Below are 26249 nucleotides of genomic sequence, written 5' to 3' on the forward strand. Positions count from 1 at the left end.
ATCACCACTGAATTGTGCTAATATCAAGCCCTGCTTATATGGCGTTTCCACAACGTGGTGTCTGTTTCCCAGACGCCATTACTGCATTTTTAGCTGCAGCTCCATTAACCAACATTGATTTTAAACCGAAGTATACCAGTAAAATGTCAAACAACCCACCCATGGAGCTGCTGACCAAACCTTTATCAACCCAGTGCCAACTTTAAATTAGAACAAAAGTAAACACATCCATTTGCATTTGCAGTGTTACAACTAACAATGTATAAATTCACATGTGCTAAAATGTGAGAATAACAGACTACTCTGAAGACACTGCTAGCTAACGCTAGCTAACGTTAGCTATCAGTGCTTCGGTCTTCCCTTTAGTGCATCATGAAAACGACCACCTACAATGTGTGCTGATGCAGTAAGCAGCTGTTGTGAATGAAATAAAGAAAAATGAATTACTTACCAAGTAACTTGGATGATATTCAGGTAAAACTCCTGTTGCTCCCCCTCCTTGATAGATGCAGTTTTGCAGCAAAAAACAAGCGCGAACATGTCTCCGAGAGTCGTCCGCCTAGTGCCGCCCTACTGTGCTCTGATTGGCTAGTTCGAACCTTCACATGACCTCTTTGTCCTATCCCTAACCACTTCCGACCTGGAGTGTGTTAACTCACTAGATATGAGTTACATTGACTTAGTATTTATTCTAAATTAATATAATTTTAAGTAAAGACAATGTTGTTCATTTTTCAGTTTGACCGACTTATTTTATTCAGTCTTCAACTGACTAAATCAAGTACATGTAACAAACTTAATTTTTTTATGCTGAAAAACATATTTATTTTAAGGGCTATCTACTAACCCCAAGAATCGTTTTTTAGAGTGTAGCATCAACAGATAGATATTCAGTTTGTTCAGTTCAGTAACATTTCTGACTGCACGGCGCTGTTGTGTGTGTTCGTGCGTGTGTTAATCTCCCAACAGAGGGCGCAGAGGACAGAAGCTGCTCGCAGTTTAAACAACACCAATAGCTTACTGTGTGTCACCTAGAATAGTTTTTATAGCATGACTAACTCGAGTTTTGAACTAATGTTTCCCGCCAGTAGTTGGCTAATCACGTTGTTTTGATTTCAAATGTAAACTCACTTTCATTGGGCAGTAATGAACCAATGTGTAAGCTGTTGCTAGGGTTCAGGGGGGCCCCAGCAACCAGCCTGACCATGTTTCCCGCCAGTAGGTGGCTAACCACGTGGGGTGTCTCCTTTAGTCATAGAGCAGTGTTAATGTAAATGTCCGTTGTTTTGATTTCAAATGTAAACTCACTTTCATTGGTCAGACTACGAACCAATGTGTAACCTGTTGCTAGGGTTCAGGGGGGCCCCAGCAACCAACCTGACGAATCTGATGACACTTCTCAAATTAAAGAACTCTGATTGGCTCTTTGTTTTGTGGCCTTCACTTAAATACCGTCTTCACGTCTCCTTCTGCCTCTCTGACTTCTGTTTGAGGTGAGTCTCACGTTAACTGTGTATTTAGCTAGCTAGCCTCACAGATTAGCATTTTAAGGCTGAACTTTATGAAAACATGTAAATGTCCTGTTACTGTTGCTGTGAACATAAATATCTATATAACAGTATGTAAAGAAGTCATAAATTCTCCTCAATGTATATAACGTTACTGCTGTGGTCTAACAAAGGCAGAGGTGTGTGCGTACGCGCGCGTCTCTGTATGTGCGTGTGTGCGCGCGTCTCCTCTAGAGATTTGAGGTCTCGAGCAGCGCAGTTCACAGCAACAACAGTGACTGCTCTTTTGACAGTGCATTGACATCATACCAGCAACATTAAAACAGTTTAAATGTCTCTATCTGTAGAATAACTTTTTTCTGTCTAAAATAATTATAAATTATATTTATAATGAAATGAAATGGCCATTACAAAAGGCAAATTCTATGTAGAATTAAAGGGCTGACAGCAGCAGCTGGTGTCAACAGATTGTTTTATGTGATTTAACTCTGATACAGCCTTTGATAAATTGATAATTTTTGAATGTGTGTTTTTGAGATGCATAATAATAATAATGTAATGAACAACTTTTTTTTCCTACCAGGTTTTTGTTCTGGACTTCCCTCCACGTCTTAACGTAGAGGTGGCTCAGCAGGACTTCATGCCACAGGAGTTTCGTCGCGTGGCGGCACGGATGGGTATGTTAATGAAAGATTTTAGTTCAAGTACAGTTACATGTGTAAGGGGTTATATCTTCTTAGACAAACTGATTGAATACATCATATGATTTCCATAAAAGTCATTGTGGTTTTGTAATTTACATAAAACAGAGTTAAGATTTGTGTATGGATATTTCAATAATTCCTGATGTTTTCTTTTTTTAGGTGTGAAGTACTATTCCATGGCGGAGTACTTTCCGTTTGACCGCCTTGACCTGTGGACTAAAGATGGCGTAAGTAGAATATGTTGTTGTGACATGGCGAATGGAAAAGTTTTATGTACACCTCTTTGTAGTTGATATGACAAGTTCAGTTCATGGCAAATACATATTGAGAGCAAAATATCTGTTTTGTAAATTAATTAGCACTTGCTTTTGCAGGTACACCTGAGTGATCGTAGTGGAATGGAGATCCTTGTGGATTTACTGTGGAGTGCTGCTTACAAGGTTAGCCTTTTTATAAATGCTCTCTATTTGCCTTTCCTTTTGTTTATCTTGGTAGTGTGCTTTAATTCTTGTCTATGTATCTTGTGTATGTAGGTACAGTTTTATTTGTATGTGTGTGTTTTCTTGTATATGTGAAGCACATTGTAAATGTTTTTAATACCTGCTACATAAATACAATTTTTATTTTTGTTATTATCAGCAACTGTACACCCCAGTACCAGTACCAGCACCACAGCCACAGGTTTCTCCCAGACCATCACTGCCAAGGTTCTCTCCAATTGTTGTTGTGAGGGGAGAGGTCAACGTGCCACGTCGACTGAACCCTTACGAGTGGACACTTGTTGGACGGGGCAGGAAGGTAGGTTGAAAGGAGTGATATTTCCTAAAGAGTTTACCTTAGTAATGATCAAAGGGTACCTGTTTTAATACAATCTATGCTATTTGTCATTACAGAGGAGCCAACCTGGGCTACTTGAGCCATCACATGGTGCACCCAAAAAGAGGATGGTCCAGCAGCAAGTTTGTTACGTTTGTATTATGCTTTAACTTAAATGATTAGGATATGTTTGATTGTTGCTTTTTGACGAGACAAATTGTCTACAGTAGTCTTTCTGCATTTTTATTTCACAGGTAGTTCTGAAGGACTGTTCCATCCCGCTAACACCAGTCAGGTTTAGCAGTGCCATGTTGGCTGAGATGGACAAACTTGTTCCATCGCATCTTCCCAGCCCTGTGGAGTGCACAGCAACTGTTCCACAACCCAAAAAGGTAATTTGCATGCAAATTCTGTCAGTTGGTTGAAGCCTAATTATAAAGTGTTTCCTTGTTCCTGACACACTCTAAATTAATAAGAGTCAAGACTGTTTATGTTGTGTAAATGGAGCTATGCCCCAAATATGGCTTAATAAATTTTTTTGTTTGAAATATATCCAGTGTTTTTAATTTGAATCAAGTGAGTGCATTGTGTGACTTAATGTCTTAAACTTGGTATCATGTGTTATCAGACACCCAAACCACAGAGAACCCCACGGTCAAGAAGCTCCCGGATGACGGATGGTGCACCCTCCTGCTCCCGTTATCCAGCTAACAAGGTAGGGATCTTTTCCCCACACACTGCACATTTAAATACAATACACAATGTCTTGAGTTTCATAAACTTTGTATCATGTGTTATCAGATGGCCGAAACACAGACACCTCCACCACAGAGAGACTTCTGGATGATGGAAGAGGCAGGCTCTCCCTCTCCATCTCAACAGGTACATGTATTTTCCTCCACAGGATACTTGTATCACAATCAGTAACATCTTTCGTGGCATGTCACTGTCAGTAAAAATACACAGTGACATCTGCACTAATTCTGCTGTAATGTGAGTGTAACCATTACTCTGGCATTTTTTGTTTGGAATATCCAGTGTTTTGAATTTGAATCAAGTGAGTGCATTGTGTGACTTAATGTCTTAAATTGGTATCATGTGTTATCAGACACCCAAACCACAGAGAATCCCACGGTCAAGAAGCTCCTGGATGACAGACGATGCAACCTCCTGCTCCCGTTATCCAGCTAAAAAGGTAGGATTTATTTCTACATAATTGATACACACAGGACGCATTTAAAACATTTTATGTATTCCAGCTAAACTATCTTTGAAATATGTATGAGTAAAAATAAGCAACAATTTTAGCTAAAATTACGGAAAAAAATAAATAATTTCCATCTCACTAAACTAAATGACTACGGAGGACGTATCCTGCAAAAATCAATTAATGAATAAATAAATGACTTGATAAATTAATAAATATGTCATTAAATGTAGCAAAAAAATATTACAAATAAATGTGGGCATTAATTGATCAAATGTGACATAAATTAATATTTATGTTTAAATGCGTATAACTAAATTTAGAAAATTATAAAAATAAATACTTAAATAAATAAAAGGGAAAATTAAACCGAAGAGTAGATAAATAAGGGAATTGATCCAAAGATAAATAAATAAATTTATTTGGCCTATCATCCCCCTTCTTATAACCTCACTGTGGTCCTCAGACCCCCCCCCCAGCACCAGGCACACTGGTCAAAATGTCTTGCGAAATGTTCTAGTGAAGTCTTACTATTCCTCCTCTTACGGTTTTTGCCGCGCTACTCCTGCCGCAGCGTTGCCAACACCTGTAAAAAAAAAAAAAGTACATCAAAACGTGCGGAATGACCGGGAATGGTGTGCTATGACCTGTCTAAGAGATTCGCGTAGCGGTCTCCGAAAAAAACGCGCGAAAGCGCGATTTCTTTGCTCCACAGGAATGAGTGGCAAATCGATGTGAAGAGAGTTCAAAAACACACGTCTTTAGGGCCATACAGAGTTGCCATACTTTAAACTTTGAATCATTTTTCTACGTTAAAACGGGTCACGAGACTTGGGACTTTATTGGGCCTATCATCCCCCTTCTTCTAACCTCATTATGGTCCTCAAATCCAGTCATGGACATGAATTTCCTTTTGTACATTTCCTAATATAACTAAAGTTTCTAATTGTGCAAAAAAACAAAACAATATTTTCAACTTGATGTTAGGTCAAATAGTTTTGTTAAAAGACTTTCATGCACAGGTGTGTAGTTCCTGTAAGCCTATATTCAACTGGGTTAGGCTGTAATGGAGCACTGATTGAATTTATACTTATTCAAAAACTCAAAAACTGACACAGATAAGTAATAAAAGAGGATAAATATAATTAAAGATAAAAAGCTGTAGCTGAGCGGATGACAGACATCATAGTGTAACATTATACAGACATAACAAGGCTGCTGAATGAGAGAGGCATCCACCGATACGTTACATTGAAACACAGTGTTAATAATAAGCCGACCACCTCACGGTATCGAGTACAATTCTAGTTTATTTATTTATGCACAATCTTCCCTTTGTATTTCACCCCTTATTTATTTCCCAAAACTTATTTATTTCTGTATTCTTTTCTTCATACATTTCTTTATGCATTTCTGCCTTATTATGAAAAATGAAGTGTTACCACTTTTGTTGTTGTTTTTTGCCTTTATCAAAGTGTTATTATTATTATTATTATTATTATTATTATTCATCATAGTGACATTGATGGTTGCCTAGCTACCGGGGCGTGACTATGATCTACGTTTAGGATGTCATTCTAGAATTCTCTGACGCATTACAGCCGTTATGGAACTCAGTGAGATTAGGACTCTGTCTGATTCACTTATTCTCTCACAGCAAGTTATCTGGAGACTCAGCTGAGGACTTTTCAGTGAGCTCGACGCAAAACCGCAGAGAAACCAAAACTCAACGCAAAACATCCACTTCTTCATTATCACAATGTCATCACACAGGCAAAGTGAAGGTAAATCATTGTTTCTCTCCCAGATCTGTGAAACACACACTCAGTAAGCAGAGCAGCAATACCTCTGTATGGTTTCTGTTAGAACAGGTTCATATGTAACCTGATTAATCCTACCTTTGAGAGATTAATATTCAGACTGTGTGAGAGAGATGTTTCTAATCATTTTGTCCAATGGAGTTTGACAAAATGTTAGAAACACCTTTCAAGAATTCATATATATACAATATTTTCAACTTGATGTTAGGTCAAATAGTTTTGTTTAATGACTTTCATGCACAGGTGGTAGTTCCTGTAAGCCTCTATTCAACTGGGTTAGGCAGTAATGGAGCACTGATTGGATTTATACTTATTCAAAAACTGACATTGAGAAGTAATAAAAGAGGATAAATATAATTATTTATATCATAAATATTAAAGAAAAAGTTAAATAAACATCAGTCTATATTCACAAAAAGAAGAGAAGATGGTTAAAAAGCTCATCCAACACAAACTACAACCTCAAAAATGACTTTAGTTGATTCCACACATCTCTGACACAGTGTTTTTTTGGCTCCGGTGTGTCTGACACTCAATAACAGAAAACTATTGACATGCACTGAGTTGCTTCTAATAGTAGAAGTGTTGTAGTTAGAAAAGCCAAAGTGTATGACATAACTAGTGTCAGTGAGTGACTGACCACCTCCTCTGCTCTCTTGTTTGGTTTACAGTCATGTTACGTAGAAGCTCTCGACTGACCAACGCAGGATATTACAACCTTCGAGGAGAACCAGTCATTTCCTACAAGGAGATTTCTACTTATAGGTAAGCTGACGTGTGTGTGTGTGTGTGTGTGTGTGTGTGTGTGTGTCACAGTCATGCTAGTATATGTTCTGTAGCACACAGGCTATGTACAGTATGTGTTTAACAGTCATAACGTCTTCATTATACATCTTCAAAGCTCTCACTCTCTTTCTCATTTTCATTGTAAAATACTTTCAGAAGACCTAGGAGGGTTGCTCCAGACAGCCCAAGAGACACCACCAAGAAAACCGTCAGGTTTGCACCTGGGACCAAAGAGGCCAGCTGGGACGACGAGGACAGCGGGGCCATTCACTGGCTGTTCTACATGCTGTCCGTGTGTCTTGGTAAGCGATCTCTCCTTCTACAAACAATCATATCTTGTTCATCAGCTTGTGTGTTTTATACTGTAGAGTGTCTGTCTTTTGAATTAAACATCACTGACCTGTTTCTCCAATACTTTGTTTCTCTCCATCCATCAGGAATTGTATACGTCACCCTGGCTCTATCCATGAACAGCAACTCTCTTGACTCAGGACCCTCAGCGTCACTTTTCCCATCAACCAAGCGGGATAAGGTATGACCTTCTTTTTATTCTTAATGTGCACCTATAAAACACAATCACAGCCCAAATATGTTCTCACCTACATGTTGAAACACACAATGATGTCAACATCCACCATTCAAATGAATCTCCTGTCACTTACAGGCCTTGAGCACATATGAATGGATGGGGGAGCGGATGAGAATGCTGCAGGACGAGGTGCTGAGGTTAAAGTGGGTCAAGGAGCCACCAGGGGACACTATGCTCAACTTTGCCCTGGAGTCGCAAGGTGAGACATCTAAATCACCCTCATCATTTTTTTCAATCTGTCAGATTGTAATTCACACATGTGATTTTTAGTTTTGAGATCCCTTTTTCACTTTCTTTGTGTGTGTTTTTGTGTGCAGGGGCCTTTGTTTTAGCTCGATTGTCCTCGGAAACATACCAATGCACCGGACCAACCTGTTTTCTTGTATACCTGATACGTCTTTGGAGACCACCTGTAGACCCAAGTATTGTGACTCAGGTAGGAACTAGGAACTACACACACAAAACACATGGCTATGCGGTTTGGCAATATCATCTAATGATTTGGATTGTTTTACTGTCTATTTTGTTATACCTCATACCATCTAAACTTTTTTTTATACTCTTTTTTATTCTTCAGGGAGGACCAATCGTGGACGGACGCTGCTGGCCATTTGATGGTGAGCGTGGACATTTAGTCATAGCTCTGTCCCACCCAGTGACCATCAGCCATGTGACACTGGGTCACATTTCAAAGACCGTGACAACTGACAGCATCTCGAGCAGCCCAAAGATGTTTGCTGTCTATGTAAGTCACAAATTTAAAATTGTTACACTGCAGACGTCACATACACGGAGAACAACAAGGTGCTCAACTGGATCTCTATCTTTCTCTCTTGCAGGGCATGAAGACTAAAGAGGATGAAGGTACCCTACTAGGAACCTTTCTTTATGATCAGGACGGCGAGTCATTGCAGACTTTCAAACTGTCTGTGAGTATTACATCGTGCAACGAAACACATGCACATGCATTTTTTAAATTTCACCCACAAGCTAATATATCATAAGAATTACAGTTTGTCTGTCCTCATTGTAGGCTACTCATTATATCCCTTATTTCCCATCCTCTCGGTTTGTGCTCAACTAACTCTCTCTGTTCATTTCTCTATCTCTCAGGATCAGGAAGCAGGTGTCTTCAGCCACGTGAAGCTGCAAGTCGAGAGCAACTGGGGAAATCCTGACTACACTTGCGTGTACAATTTCAGGGTCCATGGGACCATATAGAAGACGGTGTTTGCTTCTATATGGGATATGGTGTACTGTGAGTGTTCACCATACTTTCTCCCAGCAAACCTCCTGCTGGGGAGAGGTGTGGTGTACTGTGAATGTTCACCATACGCACCTGCTGGGGAGAGGTGTGGTGAGTGTTCACCATACTTCCATAGTTTGAGGGCTGCACGGTGGCAGAGTGATCTGCACTGTAGCCGCACAGAGGAAGGACTGGTGATTGGTCTCTGTCTGTGTAGAGTATTCTCTCCGTGCATGCATGGGTTTTACCAGGTACTCTGGTTTCCTCCCATACACAAATAATAATAATGATTATTGTTCAATAAAAATCAAAAAAATATTTCTGCTTGTTTTATCATCTATTTGAAACCCACAAGTGCAGTGAACTTGATACAAGTATAAAATAACATACAAATATCATTCTTCCATCTTACAAAAGCACATTAATGATCATGTAACAATTCCAACATATAATTTAACATTTACAAATTGAATAACAAACAACATAAATGCCAGATTCAGGTGATATGAAATAAAAAATAAACTTGAAAAACTTAACCTTGATGAATTTTGATTCCAACCATCAGAGTATGTAACACATTTAAACAGGTCATTTTAAAACTCACAGTATTCGGACAACCATGAAAAGTTTCTGTATCTCAATCTGTGGAGTGAAACTATGGAACAGTTTCATTGTGGAGCTAAAGCAATGTCCAAACTTAAACCAGTTTAAAATAAGGTATAAAGACATGATGTTCACAAGGTACAGGGATGAAGTGGGGGTTTGACAATCACAAGGTGTTTACAGGGGTTACTGTTTATTTATCTATTACTGTTTATTTATTTATTGGTTACTTAATATTTATTCTGTATTAGTCTATCTTCATATTTTTTCTGTAAAGAATAATGCAAATTTAAAATTCAAAATCAAATTTAGAATAATGTATTCATGGTCAGATGCTGTGTATTGTATATATATATACGTATGTATACATATATGTATATGTGTATGTGGTGTGCAGTGTGCGCATGTAGTGCAATATGCAATGTATACATATATATATATATATGTGTGTGTGTGTATGTGTATTGCATGTTGTATTGCATGTGCATATTGTATATTATAAATTGTATATTATCAATAATAATATGCGCATATACGAAAAGATAACTAGTCAATATGATTAAGTTAAATATATAAGTAAGTAATTGGTATTGTGATTAAGTTATATTATAAGTAATGAATTGGTATTCTGGATTGATAACAAATTTATAGTTTGATAAGGATAATTATATCAGTAATTAATTCATATTTCTGTATGACAGAGATAAAAGGTAATTATAGTAGACAAATTTAAGAACATTTAATTAGAGTATATGTATGGCTCAATAAGGAAGCTGGTTAATTATTAATGAATGAGTTATGGAGAAGGGGTGGGATTAATAATAATAATAATAATACATTTTATTTAGTGGCGCCTTTCTGGACACCCAAGGACACCTTACAAAAATCAGTTAAAACATTGACAGATAAAATAATCTAAAAACAACAGGACATGACAGAAACATATTTGTACAGAGACATATGATGGGTGATGATGAGTACTAGAGAGAGTAGGCCAGTTTAAACAGGTGGGTTTTCAGGAGGGATTTGAATGATGTGATATTGTCAGACTGCCGGATGTGTGGGGGGAGTGAGTTCCATAACCTGGGATTAAATAAGTTTGTACTTCTTACTCCTTTTCGAATATATAAATCAAGGCATGAAGTGTTTGACAATTTGCTTTTCTTTTGCTTTTCATTGTATGTAAATACTACTTCTTTCTGGTTGTCCACTTGTTGGTATGATCGTTCTCTTTTTCTTTATTTTTTTTGTATTCTACATGTTCTAAATACATTTTTAAATGAAATGAAAAGAAGCTTTGTAATTTGAGGTACCAAACTGTGAGAACAGTCTTGAACTACTGCACCATTTGTGTTTGAGTGAAAAATACAAGGATGGTGCAGATAAATAAAAACATAAATAATCAAAACAGCGACTGCTCTGTTTAATACAAATCTGTAAAGTGAGGGTATTAATTTGGCTGCTTGGTGAAAACGAGGCTGACACTGAAGAAAGATCCACGACTATGAAGCTGGACCGGCCCGCCTCCATGCTGCTGCCTGCACATGCTCGACCTGCATTTCCACCAGATCCGTGATGGAGGGTGTCTCAATGCAGGAGAAGCAGTCGCCAGGAGATTCAGCAGTGGCATCGCCTATTTCTTGCTTCAAGTGTTGTCAGAAGTAGATTTGTTTAAGAAGTTTATATAAGTTGCCTCCAGCTTTCTGTGTGCAGAACCTCCCATTAAACACATGGTGGCAGCAGCACTCCACTGACAGGAGTCAGTCAGCCGGGCATACATGTTACTGCAATATTAGTATTAATGTAACTAAGCACATTTACTCAAGTACAGTACAATTTTGAGGTACTTGTACTTTACTTGAGTGTTTTCATTTTCTGCTACTTTATACTTCTACTCCACTACATCTCAGAGGGAAAGGTTGTAGGTAGTTTTTACTGCACTACATTTATTGGACAGCTTTAGTTACTTTGCAGATTTATATTGTGTATTAATAATCTGAATCAACTAATACATTATGATATACAGTATATATACATATATATATATACATATACATATACATATACATATACATATATATATACATATATACAGTACATAACCAGCTGCAATATTAATGTGATGTTTACAGTACTGCATCAAGACATGTACCATTCAGCATAATAATAATAAACGGTACTTTTAGATACTTTAAGTACAGTATTTTTACACTGTGGTATTACTACCTTTTCTTAACGATTTTGGTAACATTTCATTTTATAGGTCCGCAAATTTCATAGTAATTAGCTGATAATTAGCAAGTAACCTATTTGAAATTTCTTTGGAATTACTGCCAAATTACTCAATTTATCAAAAATGACTTTATTATAAACATGATTTAATAATTGTATGCTAAAATAGCATATAATGGTTAAAATAGGGCCCTTAGGCTTGAGGAGCGTCTGCTCTTCATCGGAGGTGGAAAACTAATAGAAGACACATCTGATCAGGCACAAATCTCACCATTGTGTGACTTATTGAAAAAGAAGAAGTCCATATTCAAAGAAGTTATTTTCTAATTATCATATATTTAACAGCAGACATGGAAATAAAGCATATGAATTAACTTTGTATTCTTTTGAGCCGGCTCGTTCGCGTCCGACACATCACTAATTTCATGACAACTGGGCTACGTCCATCTGCTGAGGAAGATGATGTCATACAATCTAAAGCTCCAGAACAGCTACTAAATGGTCGTTGTGGTGCGACTGTTTTGCTTCAAAGGTCAAGAATGAACTCTCAATCTCTAAATAGACATTTGTTTTAATGAATTCAAGACAGTGAAGCATAATAGAATAGACATGTTGCTGATCTGGTGACAGTAGCTAAACTGATATAGTGTTAAAAGTGGACACTCCTGCTAATTATAAAGGTCCTCAGCCTGGCAGTTGAGACTGCTGTAAACCCCGGCAGTCTCAAGCTTGTAGAAAGCATCACAGTGTAAGTCGTTCTCTCCCGTCACGTTCACAGAGACAATAGTGAACATCTCATACGGAGGAATCAGTACTTCATCTTTGTCCGAGTCAAACTCGGAATAGGACTTGAGGTAGGCGCCAAAACATGTTTCTATCTCAAAGCAGGTCCTCCGTCCAAACTGACGCAAGTCCTTGTTGTGGGAGCTGGAGGCGAATGAGCCGAAGCGAATGGTTTGTCCTAATTCCCCGATGAAGAGCAGTTTGCTCCTCCGGTAGGTGGTGAAGCAGCTTCTTTGGTTGAGTTTGAGGAGCCGGATGGCGTCAGACAGCAGGAAGTGGAGGGCGTGGAATTGAAACGATGTCTTGTAGGAAGCCTTCCCCCTACGGACTGCTCGGTTTAGGTCGTCGTATGACCCCGCTGTGTAGGCACACAGAGCCCTGAAGTGATTCCAGGACAGCGGGTCATACATGTCCTTATTCTTCATGGCTTTGAGGGCACACAGCTTTGTGTATGTGGAGTGCAGACCTTCCCTGGTGCTCCTGGGGAGGTAGTGGCGTTTCACGTTGATCAGCATCTTCTGGGAGCAGCCGTAATACATGTCATCGACGGAGTCCAGAGACAAGCTGAGAGGGATTCTGATGAGCCTGGACAGACCTGACGGGACCTGTACTGCTGCCTTCAGCGAGGCGTTTGTGGTTTTCTGCACGGCAGCCTGAACGGAGGTATTCTGAACATTTACAGGCTCTTCAGATGCTGAAGATGGGTCCACTGTAGCCTCCTGTGGAGAGGATGTCTCAACATCGACCTTTTGGACATCAGAGCGTTTCAACAGGGCCTTTATGGTGTCATGTTCAGGCAACTGTTGAAAAAACAGAACATGTAGTTTTATTTAGATAATGCATTTTACAAAATAACATTAAATTAAATTTTAACGAGGAATAACTGTCATGGCCATTTTTCAAAGGGGTCTCTTGACCTCTGACCTCCAGATATATGAATGAAAATAGGTTATATGGGTACCCACGAGTCTCCCCTTTACAGACATGCCCACTTTATAATCACATGCAGTTTTTTTGCATGCAGTATAAATGGGTCATTTCCTTCTATTCTAAAATGGTGTATTTGAATATTTCTGCATGGGGTCCCTAAACAGTCTTGAATTACATAAAATGGGTATCACAGTAAAGCTGAGACTCTTGTGGATCCAATGAGTTCAACTGTATTCATGTGTGATGATGTTAGTCTCCATAGTAGCAATTTCATTGTAGTGGGACCATTTATTGAAACCTGACCGCACTGTATGAAATGACCTGTGGTGACCTCTAGGATAATCACAGCCTCATGAATTGTTACAGCCACAAACTACAGACCTAGAACATTCAGAGGATGGATGACTTGCATAGGTAGATTGACAATAAGGGGGTTTCTGAACAGTTTACACAACAGACGTGCTCGCCGTCCTATCGCCGAAAAATTCAATTCTTGCAGAAATCTCAAGATGTCAAAAGTTTTTGATCCAAAATCACAGCATGGCTTTTTCTGTGGTGTTCCTCAAGGTCTTGGTGTCTTAATGTGGTATTTTGGAGGAATTCTTGATATTTTTTATTAATTCTCCAGTGTTAAAAAATGGTTAAATTTAGCACCAAATTAAATATTAAATGGTATCAACCCAAAATTGGCTGCAACAATTTATGAGTCATAATAGAGCATGAGAACAGAATCATATACTTCGATCATAATGTTATAAACCCTTACACACTTTTACAATTAATTTTAATTCATTCAGTCATTCATTTTTATTTATGATTTATGACTATAAGAACTTGATCAACTTAATCAAATTCAATTAGGTCAATTTCAGACTTCATCGTCATCAATCATTTTGAATGCGTAAGACATTTTACTAATAATTAGAATACAAAAGTATTTTTTACAGAGTGGTGAAATATTGTAAAATCAGTGGATATTAGTGGCATGTTACTGTATGCATTAATTATCTTACCGTCTTTGCATTCAGAGGTCTTATCCTCACACAGAGGCAGCAAAGGACGATAAACATCAACATACTCTCCTTCATCATGATTGAAGATACCTAAAAAGAAAGCAGGCATTTATTATTCCTGCCTATTAATTCAATCCAAACTTTATTGCAGACTCAAGGTACAGATAAAAAACAAGACATTACATATAAAACATTACATTACAAGATGCACAATAAAAAGTCATGATTAAAATAGATTAGAAATATAAATACATTAATGCCACATATAAAGAACTATACCAATGCCTCCACCGCTGTGATTGGTACCGTGTAGTGTTAAATCTTATGTTAGACAACCGCAAGATTATTTCAATCTCAGAGTCATTTAACCGGCATATAAATTTGTACATGAGATTTCTTAAGACAGTTTTTAAAGTATTTATGCCTGCAGACATAAAACATTTCACTTGCACTGCAACATCTCGGTCTTTTGAGTAATATTCTCACTGCATCATTATATGCAACTTGAAGTCTCTGTAAGCTCACTTTTTTATAGTTTGACCACAAATGGGCTGTAGACAGTACAGTGGTGTACAATATGCTCTGAACAGAGACATCTTCACTCTATCTTGAACACATACTAAACTTCTGTGAGAGAATGTTTGCTTGTGCATACATCTATAGCGGCATTGCCTATAAATATCATCATCTGTCATGTCTTCAGTAATGAAATGTCTAAGATATTTTACCTTATTACAGACACAAAGATTGTTAACAGACAATTTGAAGTCTGGAAATTATAGACATTTTGAGTGTGCTGTACTGGCATATGTATTGGATATCATGCACACCATACACAGAACATACATTGAGGAACTATTAACTTTAAGTGAATAGAAATGCATCACATTCAGATTATAAATCCATTAGCACCAGAGACATTTTATAATAATACAATTATAACTAAAAATCACTTACTTTCACTTTCTCCAAAAAAAATGAAACCAACATTTTTTTTTTTTTTTATTTGAATGATTTCATAAATTGCAACTTTTTGTCCAAATGAAAAGAATACCATAAAATTTACCCCAACTGTTCTCTACATCTTGCAAAGTTAAAAAATAAAAGTGTTTTATTGTGTGTTTATGTGTTGTCATAGCCCGGCTCCTAGGCCATGACAAATACGGGAAAGGACGCAGTGATTGATTGTAAATTAAAGATATTTATTACAAATAAATTAAGGATATACAGAAATAACTACAAATGTGGAGTGTGTCAGTCAGTAACATCAGTAATGTAGATGTGGATGTGTGAGCATGATGAAGTGTGATGTGTTGTGAGTGGAAACTAAAGAAAAGCCAAACAAAGGCAGCCCGGCAGGTTCTGACAGGGATGAGTCCAGGTGAAGGAAAAAAGGGCAGAGCAGCACTTGATTGGGGCTTTTATACTCAGGACGCGCCAGCATCAGGTGCTCTGCATCAGGCATCCTCTCCCGTGATACCTTCAAGGACACAGGGAAAGAATGAATGGCCAAATCCACACTGGCATCTCAGTAGTGAGGCAGGGGCCGTCACACCCCCCCACCCCCTTAAAGTCGGTGTCCCAAGGGAACACCGGCATACTTTAAACCCATCCCACTAGAACAAATACCACTACTCAAAAGGACTAACTAACAAACAAAAGGCAAACAAAAACAAATAACAGAAATAATATACGACCTTAGCACTGAATATTCTTCCCGCAGCTTTCTACCCCATCATCAGCAACCCCGGTACCTGAGAAGCAATTTAAGAAGGTGGCACAGAAAGAACAGGTGTATGAAACAGTACAACAGGACAATATATCATTCTAGCCAGTCACACTAGTGACTAATCAATACAGAGGGGCGCGTGATAGCGCATCAGCAATAATGTTGTCTGTTCCTTTAATATGTCTAATCTCAAGGTTGTAGGCCTGAAGAAATAAGGACCACCTTGTCAGCCTCTGGTTTGGGCATCTAAGAGAATGCAGAAACGTCAGAGGATTGTGGTCTGTATGAACCAAAGTTGGCCCTCCCGCTCCTACATACACGTTGAAATGCTGTAATGCCCAAATGAGAGACAAAGCCTCCTTCTCAATAACAGAATAATTTCCCTGTTAGCTGTTAAACTTCTTTGAGAAGAAACTAACTGGCCTCACCACCCCCTGGTGGTCTCCCTGGAGCAAGACGGCACCTGCTCCCACCTGGCTGGCATCTACTTGGAGCATGAACGCTCGATCAAAACAAGGAGCAGCTAGAACAGGAGAAGAGCATAACATCATTTTTATGTTATCAAAAGCAGTCTGACATCCAGACGACCAATCAAATTTCGCCTTGGTTTTAAGCAGTTCAGTGAGGGGAAACGCAATGGTGGAGAAGTCTTTACAAAAACTCCTGTAGTAACCCACTAAACCCAAAAACCTTTGGAGTTCCTTCTTTGTTGTGGGTTTTGGATATCCAGCTATTGCCATAACCTTGGCCTGGACTGGCGCTACACTACCATTTCCCACCACACGACCGAGGTATGTCACTGTAGCTCTTGCAAAGTCAGATTTGGCCAAATTAATGGTGAGCTGTGCTTCGGCCAAACGGTCAAACAACGCACGGATGCGCTGAAGATGTGAGTGCCAAATCATCAAGATACACAGCACAGCCTTTTAACCCAGACACGACACGAATCATCAAACGCTGAAATGTTGCGGGGGCATTCTTCAACCCAAATGGCATCACCTTGTAGGAATACAGGCCAGACGGTGTGATAAATGAAGATATTTCTTGCGCCCGCTTGGACAAAGGTACTTGCCAATAACCTTTAAGCAAATCGAATTTGCTAACAAACTTGGCGGACCCCACCTGATCAATGCAATCATCCATACGTGGCAGAGGAAATGAGTCCGATTTTGTCACAAAATTCACTTTCCTCATATCTGTACAGAATCTAGGTGTTCCATCCTGTTTGGGCACCAAAATGCACGGTGAAGCCCAACTAGATGACGATGGTACAGCAATATTATTCTGAAGCATGTACTCAACCTCAGCATCCAAATTGTCCAAATTACAAAGTGATTCTGAGTTTTTCAACCTTCCATACAGCAGACTATCGTCAGGTTCTGGCACTCCGTCTCCCTCATGCACCGAACCCTCCGAAGTCACAGTAAGAGCTGGATGAACACCATCTTTCACCTCCTGATCTAGGTCTGTGTCAATTTCTCAGAATTTTTTTTCGGACATCTTTTTCAGACATTTTTCAGATATTTCTTTTCAGAATTTTTTTTTTTAGACATTTTTCAGATCTTTTTTTTTTTACTTTTTTTTCAGACTTTTATTTTCAGAAATTTTTCAGATATTTTTTTTCAGAATTTTTTTAGACTTTTTTTTCAGACTTTTTTTTCAGATATTTTTTTTCAGATATTTTTTTTCAGACTTTCTGTCGGAAATTTTTCAAATATTTTTTTTCAGACTTTTTTCAGATCTTTTTTTTCAGACTTATATTTCAGATCTTTTTTTTTTAGACTTTTTTTGTCCGAAATTTTTCAAATATTTTTTTTCGGACATTTTTCAGATCTTTTTTTTCAGACTTTTTTTTCAGATCTTTTTTTTCAGACTTTTATTTCAGATCTTTTTTTTCAGACTTTTATTTTCAGAAATTTTTCAGATCTTTTTTTTCGGACATCTTTTTCAGACATTTTTCAGATCTTTTTTTTCAGAATTTTTTTTTTCAGACTTTTTTCAGATCTATTTTTCAGAATTTTTTTTCGGACATCTTTTCCGACATTTTTCAGATATTTTTTTTTTCAGACTTTTTTCAGATCTATTTTTCAGACTTTTTTTTCGGACATTTTTCAGATATTTTTTTTTTTTACTTTTTTTTCATATCTTTTTTTTCAGACTTTTATTTTCAGAAATTTTTCAAGAGTTTTTTTCGTACATCTTTTTCAAACATTTTTCAGATATTTTTTTTCAGAATTATTTCTTTCAGACTTTTTTCAGATCTATTTTTCAGACTTTTTTTCGGACATTTTTTCAGACTTTTTTTAGATCTTTTTTTTCAGACTTTTATTTTGAGAAATTTTTCAGAATTTTTTTTCGGACATCTTTTTCAGACATTTTTCAGATATTTTTTTTCAGACTTTTATTTTGAGAAATTTTTCAGATATTTTTTTTCAGAATTTTTTTTCGGACATCTTTTTTAGGTAAATCAGCTACCCAGTAGGAACACTTAAATAGCCCTCATTTAAATTACTATGTACTAAAAGTTTAAATAAATCCTGTCCAACTGGGGGTTTGTTAACTTTATCTCAAATCTAGCGTAATGTGCTTTAAGGTGAGCTAACTTGGCTTGCCATAGTCAGCAAATTTCAGAAAACAGCATAAGCGATATTTTTCTCCATTGGAATGCATTGAAAATCGACGTGAAGAGTGCTCATAAACACTCCTCTTTGGGGCCATACAGAATCGCCATACTTTAATGTACAAGCGTGATTAAAAGTTTAAACGGGTCACGAGACTTGGGACTTTATTTGGCCAAATGGAATTTTTTTGATAGCTGGCACGGTTTTCACGAAATCGCAGTTTACGTTTTGTGAAATTTTCAGACCGTTTCAGATTTTATAATGGGTGTGTATTGCGTGGGTCGTTAAGGGCTAGAGCGCGTGACATCATCGCTAGAGTGCGGGAAAGCTTTGAAATCTTTTGAGAATTTTCCGAACAAATTGCTCTGTAGCCCACAATGTCCACTCCTCATACACAATGAATACATCAAAACGTAGGTATTTTTGTGCCGGTCGCAAACATCTAGCTATGGAATCAGTCGGACTTACACATTTGACGACACATGCCTGAACGTGAGAGCAACTGCAGGCTTCGCTCCCATAGGGCCCCATATTAAATTTCACAGAATTTTTTGGATCAGAGAAAAAAGTTAATAGTTTTGGAAACTGCCGCCGAGGTCACATTTTTGAAACTACAGACCCAAATGTCGCACCATTTGTTCATCAGAGACTCCTAACTGGTCTCATGAACAATCTAAGCGATAGGAGTCACGGTTTCTGTCGTAGAAGCACTTTTATGACATGTACGTCTCTGGTTAACTCCTATTATAAACTGCCCCACTGCAGCAGTGGCCAATCACCACGGCAACTTCAGATTGCTGCTAGACAGCTGATTCACATTAGCCAATCAGAGCAGGCTGACTAACTAACACACACACACACACACACAAACACACACACACACACACACACATTTTAACTATGTAACTCTTATTAGCAAATAGGCCCACAGTTATAGGAGGAGCACAGCTCCTCCTATAACATTTATACATTATAATTTAAACATTATAATATACATTTAAACATTATATACATGCATTATACACAGTTATAGGAGGAGCGAAAGAAAATACATTTTCAGATCACCAACCACTCAAAAACAACCAGTGTTGTAATTAGGTAGAATGAATAAACCGTTTCTATATTCATACCAAACCATAAATACCAGTATATTATCAATTTTAAATACATAAAATATATTAATAAGACAACCATTTCTAGTCTCTTTGGTTCAATGTGCTCTGCAGCGTAATTTCAATCTGGCATTGCAGAACAGAAGCTGCGGCCTACAGTAGCGTACAGGCCTACAGTTATAGGAGGAGCGAAGCTCCTCTTATAACATTTAAACATTATAATTTAAACATTACAGTAGTAGGCCTACAGTAGCGTACAGGCCTACAGTTATAGTAGGAGCGAAGGAGCAGTGTTAATGTAAATGTACGTTGTTTTGATTTCAAATGTAAACTCACTTTCATTGGGGAGAATATGAACTAGTGTGTCAGCTGTTGCTAGGGGTCAGGGGGGCCCCAGCAACCAACCTGACGATGTTTCCCGCCAGTAGGTGGCTAACCACTTGGGGTGTCTCCTTTAGTCATAGAGCAGTGTTAATGTAAATGTATGTTGTTTTGATTTCAAATGTAAACTCACTTTCATTGGGCAGACCAATGTGTAAGCTGTTGCTAGGGGTCAGGGGGGCCCCAGCAACCAACCTGACGAATCAGAGCGAAGCTCCTCCTATAACATTTAAACATTATAATTTAAACATTATAATATAGATTTAAACATTATATACATACATTATATACAGTTATAGGAGGAGCGGAGCTCCTCCTATAACTGTGTATAGGCCTACAGTAGCGTACAGGCCTACAGTTATAGGAGGAGCGAAGCTCTCTTTCCACTGGTTTTCCACTCTGGTTTTGGTCAAAATAAATCAATAATTCATAGCATCAACAGATAGATATTCAGTTTGTTCAGTTCAGTAACATTTCTGACTGCACGGCGCTGTTGTGTGTGTTCGTGTGTGTGTTAATCTCCCGACAGAGGGCGCAGAGGACAGAAGCTGCTCGCAGTTTAAACGACACCAATAGTGTGTCACCTAGAATAGTTTTTATAGCATGACTAACTCGAGTTTTGAACTAATGTTTCCCGCCAGTAGGTGGCTAATCACGTTGTTTTGATTTCAAATGTAAACTCACTTTCATTGGTTACACATGAACCAATGTGTAAGCTGTTGCTAGGGCTAAGGGGGGCCCCAGCAACCAGCCTGACCATGTTTCCCGCCAGTAGGTGGCTAACCACGTGGGGTGTCTCCTTTAGTCATAGAGCAGTGTTAATGTAAATGTCCGTTGTTTTGATTTCAAATGTAAACTCACTTTCATTGGTCAGACTACGAACCAATGTGTAACCTGTTGCTAAGGTTCAGGGGGGCCCCAGCAACCAGCCTGATGAATCTGATGACACCTCTCAAATTAAAGAACTCTGATTGGCTCTTTGTTTTGTGGCCTTCACTTAAATACCGTCTTCACGTCTCCTTCTGCCTCTCTGACTTCTGTTTGAGGTGAGTCTTACGTTAACTGTGTATTTAGCTAGCTAGCCTCACAGATTAGCATTTTAAGGCTGAACTTTATGAAAACATGTAAATGTCCTGTTACTGTTGCTGTGAACATAAATATCTATATAACAGTATGTAAAGAAGTCATAAATTCTCCTCAATGTATATAACGTTACTGCTGTGGTCTAACAAAGGCAGAGGTGTGTGCGTGTAAAGTGTTGTTAGCATCATGCTACAGTAGACAGGAGAACATAGCCGCCATGACGCAGCTCTGTATTATTTAACCCTGTGAGGGAGGGAGAGGTGCGTGCGTGTGTGCGCGCGTCTCCTCTAGAGATTTGAGGTCTCGCCATTTCACCGTGAGCCGCGCAGTTCACGACAAAATGGCGCTGCTCATATTATTTTACCCTGTGAGGGAGGGAGAGGTGTGTGCTTAGGCGCGCGTCTCTGTATGTGCGTGTGCGCGCGCGTCTCTGTATGTGAGTGTGTGTATGTGTAACATGAATTGTTACAGCCACAAACTACAGACCTAGAACATTCAGAGGATGGATGACTTGACATTTCCTAATATAACTGCAAAGTTTCTAATCGTGCAAAAAAACAACAACAATATGTTCAACTTGATGTTAGGTCAAATAGTTTTCTTTAATGACTCATGCACAGGTGGTAGTTCCTGTAAGCCTCTATTCAACTGGGTTAGGCAGTAATGGAGCACTGATTGAATTTATACTTATTCAAAAACTGACATTGAGAAAAGTAATAAAAGAGGATAAATATAATTATTTATATTATAAATATTAAAGAAAAAGTTACTTGTATGACTGTGGAAAATAAACAGCAGTCTATATTCACAAAAAGAAGAGAAGATGGTTAAAAGGCTCATCCAACACAAACTACAACCTCATAAATGGCTTTAGTTGAATCCACACATCTCTGACATAGAGTGTTTTTTTTTTGGTTTCTGTGTGACACTCAAAAACACAAAACTATTGACATGCACTGAGTTGCTTCTTACAGTAGAAGTGTTGTAGTTAGAAAAGTCAAAGTGTATGACATAACTTGTGTCAGTGAGTGACTGACCACCTCCTCTGCTCTCTTGTTTGGTTTACAGTCACGGTACGTAGAAGCGTTCGACTGACCAACGCAGGATATTACAACCATCTAGGACTGGTCATGTCCTACAAGGAGACGGCTACGTACAAGTAAGCTGACGTGTGTGTGTGTGTGTGTGTGTGTCACAGTCATGCTTGTATACAGTATGTTCTGTAGCATACACAGGCTATGTGTTTAACAGTCATAAGTTCTTCATTATACATCTTCAAAGCTCTCACTCTTTCTCATTTTCATTTTACAATACTTTCAGAAAAAGGAGGTTTTCTCCAGACGGTCTGAGAAAGTCCATCGCCAAGAAAATCAGCATGGCCAGCGGGATCATAGGGGCCAATTGGGCCATAGGGGCCAACGGGGACAGCGGGGCCAGCTGGGGCAACGAGGCCAGCGGGGCCAACAGGGACAGCGGGGCCAACAGGGACAGCGGGGCCAACAGGGACAGCGGGGCCAACAGGGACAGCGGGGGCAACGGGGCCAACAGGGGCAACGGGGCCTGCTGGAACGGCATTATTCGCTGGCTGTTCTTCATGCTGCTCATGTGCTGCTCGGTCTCTGTCTGTGTAGAGTATTCTCTCCGTGCATGCATGGGTTTTTATTGTTCAATAAAAATCAAAAAAATATTTCTGCTTGTTTTATCATCTATTTGAAACCCACAAGTGCAGTGAACTTGATACAAGTATAAAATAACATACAAATATCATTCTTCCATCTTACAAAAGCACATTAATGATCATGTAACAATTCCAACATATAATTTAACATTTACAAATTGAATAACAAACAACATAAATGCCAGATTCAGGTGATATGAAATAAAAAATAAACTTGAAAAACTTAACCTTGATGAATTTTGATTCCAACCATCAGAGTATGTAACACATTTAAACAGGTCATTTTAAAACTCACAGTATTCGGACAACCATGAAAAGTTTCTGTATCTCAATCTGTGGAGTGAAACTATGGAACAGTTTCATTGTGGAGCTAAAGCAATGTCCAAACTTAAACCAGTTTAAAATAAGGTATAAAGACATGATGTTCACAAGGTACAGGGATGAAGTGGGGGTTTGACAATCACAAGGTGTTTACAGGGGTTACTGTTTATTTATCTATTACTGTTTGTTTATTTATTTATTGGTTACTTAATATTTATTCTGTATTAGTCTATCTTCATATTTTTTCTGTAAAGAATAATGCAAATTTAACATTCAAAATCAAATTTAGAATAATGTATTCATGGTCAGATGCTGTGTATTGTGTATATATATATATATATATATGTGTGTGTGTGTGTATGTGTATTGCATGTTGTATTGCATGTGCATATTGTATATTATAAATTGTATATTATCAATAATAATATGCGCATATACGAAAAGATAACTAGTCAATATGATTAAGTTAAATATATAAGTAAGTAATTGGTATTGTGATTAAGTTATATTATAAGTAATGAATTGGTATTCTGGATTGATAACAAATTTATAGTTTGATAAGGATAATTATATCAGTAATTAATTCATATTTCTGTATGACAGAGATAAAAGGTAATTATAGTAGACAAATTTAAGAACATTTAATTAGAGTATATGTATGGCTCAATAAGGAAGCTGGTTAATTATTAATGAATGAGTTATGGAGAAGGGGTGGGATTAAATAAGTTTGTACTTCTTACTCCTTTTCGAATATATAAATCAAGGCATGAAGTGTTTGACAATTTGCTTTTCTTTTGCTTTTCATTGTATGTAAATACTACTTCTTTCTGGTTGTCCACTTGTTGGTATGATCATTCTCTTTTTCTTTATTTTTTTTGTATTCTACATGTTCTAAATACATTTTTAAATGAAATGAAAAGAAGCTTTGTAATTTGAGGTACCAAACTGTGAGAACAGTCTTGAACTACTGCACCATTTGTGTTTGAGTGAAAAATACAAGGATGGTGCAGATAAATAAAAACATAAATAATCAAAACAGCGACTGCTCTGTTTAATACAAATCTGTAAAGTGAGGGTATTAATTTGGCTGCTTGGTGAAAACGAGGCTGACACTGAAGAAAGATCCACGACTATGAAGCTGGACCGGCCCGCCTCCATGCTGCTGCCTGCACATGCTCGACCTGCATTTCCACCAGATCCGTGATGGAGGGTGTCTCAATGCAGGAGAAGCAGTCGCCAGGAGATTCAGCAGTGGCATCGCCTATTTCTTGCTTCAAGTGTTGTCAGAAGTAGATTTGTTTAAGAAGTTTATATAAGTTGCCTCCAGCTTTCTGTGTGCAGAACCTCCCATTAAACACATGGTGGCAGCAGCACTCCACTGACAGGAGTCAGTCAGCCGGGCATACATGTCACTGCAATATTAGTATTAATGTAACTAAGCACATTTACTCAAGTACAGTACAATTTTGAGGTACTTGTACTTTACTTGAGTGTTTTCATTTTCTGCTACTTTATACTTCTACTCCACTACATCTCAGAGGGAAAGGTTGTAGGTAGTTTTTACTGCACTACATTTATTGGACAGCTTTAGTTACTTTGCAGATTTATATTGTGTATTAATAATCTGAATCAACTAATACATTATGATATACAGTATATATACATACATATATATACATATACATATACATATACATATATATATACATATATATATACATATATATACAGTACATAACCAGCTGCAATATTAATGTGATGTTTACAGTACTGCATCAAGACATGTACCATTCAGCATAATAATAATAAAAGGTACTTTTAGATACTTTAAGTACAGTATTTTTACACTGTGGTATTACTACCTTTTCTTAACGATTTTGGTAACATTTCATTTTATAGGTCCGCAAATTTCATAGTAATTAGCTGATAATTAGCAAGTAACCTATTTGAAATTTCTTTGGAATTACTGCCAAATTACTCAATTTATCAAAAATGACTTTATTATAAACATGATTTAATAATTGTATGCTAAAATAGCATATAATGGTTAAAATAGGGCCCTTAGGCTTGAGGAGCGTCTGCTCTTCATCGGAGGTGGAAAACTAATAGAAGACACATCTGATCAGGCACAAATCTCACCAAGAAAATGTATTTTAGATTTGTGTGTGTGTGTCTAGCGATGGCAAGATGAAGCTTCATGAAGCACTGAAGGTCTCCAGCAAATTGGTTTGCAAAAGGGTTCATCTCACGCGGCTTCATGTGCTCAGGAAACCACCTGTTGGTCAAAGAGTGTAAAGCAGGCAGATCTATTTCAGATATGTAGCAGTGGTTTAACCGGGCAGAGGACAGTGAATGTGGTTCTGTAACTAGAGGAAAATGATAGATGGGAGACATTTTTCGTTTTTCTTCATGGAGCTTTGATGAAGGGATTATGATCAGAGTGGATCTAGCTGTGTTGTGAATTATCAATATAAGTCAAACTGGTTTGAGTTTCATTCTATAATGTGTAGTGGTAGTAGCAGATATGTTGAAAAATAAATTAATAAATACATTGTCCAAACAGCCTGGTTAATTTGAAAGGTTTGGGCTTGTACAGGCTTTTAATAAATCAACAAATATGATTAAAATTCCCAGATGTTTGTGACATTGTGGGTATTATGAAATTGAACTTTTAACATTAGATCAACAGCTTTAGCAACAGTTTAGACTGAAGTTTTAATGTCATGGTTTTATTACAGTTATACTTTGTTTACTGGTCGTTTTGGTCATGTGTGACGGCGAGGTGCAACCATGAGTGAGAACGATTGTCCTGTCAATGACTTTCTGTTTTCACCCTCAGAATCACTAAGACTATACTTTCAGGGATCATTTCTATAGTTTCTGACTTGAGAAATGTGTTTCTAAAGTGTTTGGTCTTGCTAACCACGATGATGAGTTGTGATATTCCCTTCAGAGTGTGAAGCGGATAGAGAATAATGATTCAGTTCATAAGTTCTCTATCATTGATGATTGTTCATTACTTCTTTATGGAGCTTTGATGAAGGGAATATGATCAGAGTGGCAGCAGGACAAATGTAAAAATAAAAA

At 37.8% G+C, this 26249-nt stretch overlaps 1 protein-coding gene, 2 long non-coding RNA genes and 1 other non-coding gene across 4 annotated transcripts; 3 read left to right on the top strand and 1 right to left on the bottom strand.

The window, feature by feature from the left end:
• Positions 1 to 5863: 5863 nt before the first annotated feature.
• On the top strand, positions 5864 to 7105 carry LOC141765041 (uncharacterized). Its single transcript, XR_012593358.1, has 3 exons — positions 5864 to 6019; positions 6727 to 6820; positions 6998 to 7105. It is a non-coding gene; the product is annotated as an uncharacterized LOC141765041 (long non-coding RNA).
• A 903-nt stretch (positions 7106 to 8008) lies between these two features.
• On the top strand, positions 8009 to 9069 carry LOC141765373 (uncharacterized). Its single transcript, XR_012593468.1, has 3 exons — positions 8009 to 8175; positions 8270 to 8359; positions 8544 to 9069. It is a non-coding gene; the product is annotated as an uncharacterized LOC141765373 (long non-coding RNA).
• A 3110-nt stretch (positions 9070 to 12179) lies between these two features.
• On the bottom strand, positions 12180 to 14338 carry LOC141762892 (ecto-ADP-ribosyltransferase 4-like). The gene is made up of 2 exons (XM_074627052.1): positions 14238 to 14338; positions 12180 to 13094 (listed from the first exon to the last, which is right to left on the bottom strand). Exons 1-2 carry the CDS (start codon positions 14313 to 14315, stop codon positions 12180 to 12182), a joined length of 993 nt encoding a protein of 330 aa, XP_074483153.1. The 5' UTR covers positions 14316 to 14338.
• Positions 14339 to 26008: 11670 nt separating this feature from the next.
• LOC141765438 (small nucleolar RNA U3) lies at positions 26009 to 26224 on the top strand. The gene has a single exon (XR_012593489.1). It is a non-coding gene; the product is annotated as a small nucleolar RNA U3 (small nucleolar RNA).
• The last annotated feature ends 25 nt before the right edge of the window (positions 26225 to 26249 follow it).

The sequence above is a fragment of the Sebastes fasciatus genome, chromosome 3 (assembly GCF_043250625.1).
Source record: "Sebastes fasciatus isolate fSebFas1 chromosome 3, fSebFas1.pri, whole genome shotgun sequence".
In the NCBI taxonomy this organism is placed as follows: Eukaryota; Metazoa; Chordata; class Actinopteri; order Perciformes; family Sebastidae; genus Sebastes; species Sebastes fasciatus.